The sequence below is a fragment of the Amblyomma mixtum genome, chromosome 5, assembly GCF_055824585.1.
Source record: "Amblyomma mixtum isolate Tamu chromosome 5, ASM5582458v1, whole genome shotgun sequence".
NCBI classification, from domain to species: Eukaryota; Metazoa; Arthropoda; class Arachnida; order Ixodida; family Ixodidae; genus Amblyomma; species Amblyomma mixtum.
Window position 1 is genome coordinate 82,723,351 of NC_143016.1, and position 6,000 is coordinate 82,729,350.

The 6,000-nt window shown below is 47.4% G+C and overlaps 1 protein-coding gene across 3 annotated transcripts in view; it reads left to right on the forward strand.

Annotated features, from left to right (window-relative positions):
- Window positions 1-5,383, forward strand: part of wg (Wnt family member 1 wingless) — a 64,957-nt gene extending 59,574 nt beyond the window's left edge. For all 3 annotated transcript variants that reach the window (XM_089545332.1, XM_089545330.1, XM_089545331.1), the window contains exon 4: window positions 2,135-5,383. In XM_089545332.1, coding sequence (XP_089401458.1) covers window positions 2,135-2,644 — 510 coding nt within the window. In that variant the 3' untranslated portion in view covers window positions 2,645-5,383. The remainder of the gene's footprint in view (window positions 1-2,134) is intronic.
- Window positions 5,384-6,000: the final 617 nt, after the last annotated feature.

Below are 6,000 nucleotides of genomic sequence, written 5' to 3' on the forward strand. Positions count from 1 at the left end.
TGCTGACTAAACCAGCTGGTGAAGCCCTCTGCCGTGGTGAGCTCCGCAGCTCATGATGACCTCGTCGAGTGAAGAAGCCTTTTTGTTGTTTTTATTTTTGTATACGTGCGTCAAGTATTTATGCCTTGCACCTCCGATCTTCGTGGCTCAGAGTTTATATGGCGGCCTGCTCCTGAGGCCAAAGTAGTGCGTTCGATCCCTTTCCTGGCAGCCGCATGTCAATGCAGGCGAAATGTAAAAGACCTCGTGTACTGGCAATTCGAGGTGCTCTAAGGAATTCCATGTGGCCAAAGTTAACAGAGTAGTCGTGTCTAATTCACGGTGGTAGCTTTGGCTCGTTTTTTTCTGCGCTGATAGCTGTACGATGATCTTATATCCGACGTTCCTGGTGTCTACTGTTGGTAATGTTCATTGTCCATCGTTTTTTCTTGTCGGCGTAGTGCAATACAACTGAAAAGTGCCTTCGCCTGCTGGCCAGAGGGTGTTGTTTATGGGTACCTGAGGGCGGGAGAACTCATTGTGTGCAGGTGGGCAACAGTTTGGAGCGGGAAAATTCACTTGATGCAGGTGTGCAATAGCGATTTAACGGGCAAACTCATAGATGCACGTGTGCAATAATTATGGAGTGGAAAAGCCGATGGGGTGCAGGTGTTAGCAGCCATAGGCTGGACAAACTAATGGGTGTGGTTGTCCAGTAGCTATAGGGAGGGCCAGCTGATGGGGAGAAGGTTTCAGTAGCTATGATGACAGTCAAGTTATCGGGTGCAATGTTTAGTTGGTTTGGAGCAGGTCAACTGATGGGTTGTAAGTATGCAGTAGCTAGGGAGTGGACATAGCCATGTTTGCAGTAAGCGTAGTATCGTCTATGTCTAACTCATTTTTGTGTAGGTGTGCAATGCCTGAGCAGCGGGCTAAATGACGAGGTGCAAGTGTTCATTAGCGCTGAAGTGGTCCAACTCATTAGGCGCGGGTGTGCAGTCCATGGTGGGGGCCAATTCACTTGGACAAGGTGTGCAATAGCTATAGAATGGACGTGCTCATGTCGCGTACATTTCCGGTAGCTTTGAAATCAGCCAAATCATGGGTCTAGCTGTGTAGTACCTCCTGAGCGGGTATAACCTGACAGGGTGTGAGTGTTCAATAGCTATAGAGTATCGACCCGCATTTTTTGTCTAGACCTGCATTTAGCTATGCAATGGGCCAACTGATTTGGTGGAGGTGTTCGGCAGGTATGTGGAGTAAGCCAGCTGACGAGAAGTAGGAGTGGAGTAGCTGTGGATTTGAGCAACTAATGCGGTGTAGCTGTCATTGAGCATGATCTGGGCCAAGTGATGGGGTGCAGGTGTTCAGCAGCTTTGAATGGGCCAACTCAAAGGGGCAGGTGTACTACAGTGGCTATTACTGTCACTTCATCCTGGGTGAGCGCGGGAAGCTTGAAGGTCGTTAGTTTTGGTTTGCCTTGAAAGCAGCCACTGGCGCCTCCTCCCAGTTTTTGCCTGTTCGCTGCCTCTTTATTCCCTTTTGCTGTGCGCTTCACAAGAAATCTTGGACGAGCTAAGACTTAGGCAAATGACTAGTTTTGGACTCTTGTAACAAGCATTCTCGTTGTGTTCTGAAGACAGCAGTGCGACTTAAAGTGTACGCATTTTATTACTTTTGAGGTCACAAATGAGTAACTGTGGTGCAATCATCTCGTTGTTAACTAATTAGAATTTGCAGCTTCGCTATGCTGATATCGCAACCAGCAAGTAAATGCATTAAAGCAGTGGTAAAGACTGGTTGGAACGTTTTGCGTCAGCTCCATGGTTGTGTTTCTATAGGGATGCTAAATTGAAGCTGAGAAACATACCGATTACACGTGGTGCCGTGTATGCCTCACTTCACTAAGGCTTCTGTAGGAGACATTAGGGCGGTAACTCGTTTGTTTCACAAGGAGTAAAGGACGTGTCTTCAGCTTAAGATATATTTTACATAATTTCTGAAAAAAGTTGGCATGCAGATGATCGCGGTGATGTAGGGCTGTTTCTCAAACTTCATGCTATATAACGGCGCGCAATGAAATAACTATAGCATATCTCCCCTGACGGACAGTCGGTGTCAGTGCAACCAACTGCTCCCATTTCCTTTCCCGCAGCAGGTGACGACGGAGACGCGCCGCGAGTGCAAGTGTCACGGGATGTCCGGCAGCTGCACGGTCAAGACGTGCTGGATGCGGCTGCCCTCCTTCCGGGACGTGGGCAACCAGCTGAAGGAGCGCTTCGACGGCGCCTCGCGGGTGCTGCTCAGCAACCAGGGCAACATCCGCGGATTCCGGGGCCGCCGACGCAAGGGCCAGCCGCGATCCTTCCACCTGAAGCCGTTCTACCCGGACCACAGGCCACCCTCGCGCAAGGACCTCGTCTACTTCGAGAACTCGCCCGACTTCTGCGTGCCCAACGCTCGCCTCGGCGTTCACGGCACCCGCGGCCGACACTGCAACGAGTCGTCGGCCGGCGTGGACGGCTGCGAGCTCATGTGCTGCGGTCGTGGCCACCGCACCGAAGTCCGCGAGGACCTGGAGCGATGCGCCTGCACTTTCCACTGGTGCTGCCAGGTCAAGTGCAAGGTGTGCAAGGTCCGCCGCACCGTGCACACGTGCCTCTGAGTGGCCCGACGTGCCTCTGAACGGAGCAGCGGTGCAGTGCACCCAGACGACACCGGTGGGCAAGCAAACGCGGGCGACGCGCTGGTCTGTGTCGTCATCGGAGCACGTCCCTCCCCCGGACGCCCACGTGCGAACGCAGTGCGCGCGTCCCGAGCGTTGATCTCTTTCGCCGGCGGGGACGTTGACGCACACTGGAACTGATGAAGTGCAGGACATAATCGACGCCTGGGCGCCCTGGTCCGCACACGGCGCACGTGAGGCCGGAAGGCTCTACAGGACTCCTACGCTTGTTGTCGGCCGTGCTCGGCGAGTTGAACGATGAGCGCAAAGTGCGTTCTCGTGTGTCTGTTTTCAACGAACTTTGCCGGTGAGCCGTGGTGAAGAGGGACTGCGGTGACAGTACGTGTTTATAAAGGACCGAGTGATACAGAGTGTGAATAAGGTGCTCGCATTTGAACCGGCGCCAGGTCAGAGCCGGGAAGATTGTTTCTTTTTCGCCCGCCATTCAGCCCTCCTGTAACAAAGTGAGACGCGGATAACAGTGCCATTAGACTGACAGGAGCCGGAGTGCTGACGGAAGTGCTTCCTTTTCTGAAGTACTTGAACGAGACAGATTTTGCTTTCGACGAAGCAGCGTCTTACATGCTCAGGCCGTGCGCAGCATCATTTCGAGTTCTGCTTTAAAAATGCGAATACTACGAAGGTACAGAGACAACTTCTTAGACAAAAAGAAGAGCACATACCAAATATTACCGAAGCAGATAGGAACTGTTTTTCACTCATAGTTCTTTTCATCCCAGGAGCTCTTGCCGAAACTAAATGTTATTCTCTCGATGCAAGGAAAGCAACGTTTGTGACAAACCTAATCATGCAGTCTATTAGCTGCCGGTCTCTACAGGCAGCTGGCTCATGTGTTTAGCTTCGCGCTTATCTCTCTTCAGCTTAACGACAGATATAAGCTTCAGCTTCACCTGTCTCAACCGGAGGGAAAAACCATACAGGAGCTGCAAGCGATGCTGCTGTTTAGTGCATCCATGAGTCTGTAAAGTGTTCTTCCTTATAGAGCACGTTAAGCAGTGAAGCCGAAAGCGTGCTTACCGTGAAACGGCACAACACAGAGATCACTGCCCGTTTAGTGGGATCAAATCGGTGTCGTCTGAGATGGAAAGTTGTGCGTCACGTCTGTTCTTTCCCTATAACTATCCCAGCGACGCCGCATTTGACAGCTCGCAGTGAATGCGCGATGAGTTTGTTTTTGACTACGGGCAAGACGGGCACAAACTGACTGGCGCAGTTTGGGGGACCCTTCGATGCAGTGCAGTATATCATTACTCGGATGCATGCGTGTTAACTTATTATTATAATTAATACCCAATGTACATACACAGTACGATCATTCAGCTTTTTTTTACTATCTTGTCTTTTACATGTCTTCACACGTGTAGTCTTTTTCACGCATCTCCCTTGACCACGCACTTCACAGTGGCTATGTGCTCGGCTACACTTTTGACCACTGAGAGAAAGGGAAAAAGAAACGCTGTGTTTGATGATGGCGTACTTATGGATTTAGAGTTCGAGAAACACTTACTTGTTCGGCCAATAATGGGTACATATCGGCGCTCGTCATTATCTACAGACTTTGTAGAGAACTTTACAAAATGAGGAGACGCTTTAAGACCTGTAACAAACCATGGTCAGCCTGAGAGCTGGAGCAGATCAGACTAGACAGTGACCCTAGAGCAGAAATTACAATTCACGTTTCAGTAGCTCGTATCACACAAGCCGACAAGTTAACTGTTATACCGAAAAGAAATTTGTAAATGCTAATTGAGAGCGAGATCTGGAAAAGACACACGAGGACGTACTAGACCATCGTACCATATCGTGTAATCGCCATCTAGCTACCGGTAACAAACGACTCTAACTAAATCTAAATTTCGCTTCACTAAATCATCCAGACGTCCTTATATAATATTGTGGGCACAGCTCGTCAGTAAAGGTCAATCAACCAATCGACCTTTTCTTGTTGATACTCATACATTTGTTTTCTGTTCTGTTGGCTGACTATACAATAACAGAGAACGAACAAAAGTGTTTGGGCTGTTTGAAGACATATATGAGGAGGAGATGGTTGGTATTCTGAGAGTATTTAAATGATTTGCAGCACTATAGTGGTGATTACGTCAGACGCTGCCAACCAAAGCTTCAAAATATGGCTCCTGCCTCAAGCACTCGTAATGTGCACGCAGGATAGCGATCCCAGAAGCCCGTGCTGAAATGGGCTACCAGCTGTCATTTCACTTAACTTATTCCTGTGTTGTGAATCGTGTCGCAATTCCTATATGTGCCATCAGTGACGAGCGAGTGTGTCCCCCAAGGTGAGCGTTACCTGCTGTTTTTGCTTTGTGTATTGCTTAATGTTGCTGCAATCGAAGCTATTCGTTTTTTCACCCGGTTTCTAGAGATAACAAATGCTAGAAAAAAAAAGATTGCTTATGTACAATGTTCCTCGCATCTATAAGGATGTCCACTGCAGCGGCTTCAGATTACTCAGGCAATCGGCATGTTCTGTATTGTGTATGTTCCTTTGTTTTTTAAAGGCAGCACACTATATTTTTTTTTTCAATTAAAGATAAGAAAAGGTTTTTCCTTTGTAATGTGTTGTCAGTGGTTGTTATCAATGAAACTTGCTTCAAACTTGTTTCCCTTTCTTTTTTTTCTACAACCTTCGCACCTGCCTTGAAATAAATTATCCTAGAACTGTTCGTTACACTTGTGGTTTATTACTCGCGGCGTTCATCAGTGCTTCGGTGATTAAGCGATTTACATGGGAAATATCTGAAACCTAACTCAGCGAGGAGAAAAGGTCACTTTCTTTCTTTCCTTCTTTCTTTCTTTCTTTCTTTCTTTCTTTCTCTCTTTCTTTCTTTCTTTCTTTCTTTCTTTCTTTCTTTCTTTCTTTCTTTCTTTCTTTCTTTCTTTCCTTCTTTCTTTCTTTCTTTCTTTCTCTCTCTTTCTCTGTTTCCTTCTTTCTTTCTTTCTCTGTTTCTTTCTTTTCTTCTTCCTTTCTTCCTTACTTTCTTTCTTCCTTTTTTCTTTTCTTTCTTTTTTTTCTTTCTTTCTTCTTTTCTTTCGTTATTCCTTTCTTTCTCTTTCTTTCTTTCCTTCTTCCTTACTTTCTTCCCTTCTTTCTTCCTTCCTTTATTCCTTTCTGAAAAAGAACTTCGATGAACCTAATTTTAAAACATGACTTCGGTCAGATCTTGCTGTGAAGTGTGTTAGCCTCGCTGGCGTGAGGATATTCGAGAAAAACAAGGTGTACACAGGGTGGTGGAGAAAGTTGGGCCATGCATGGG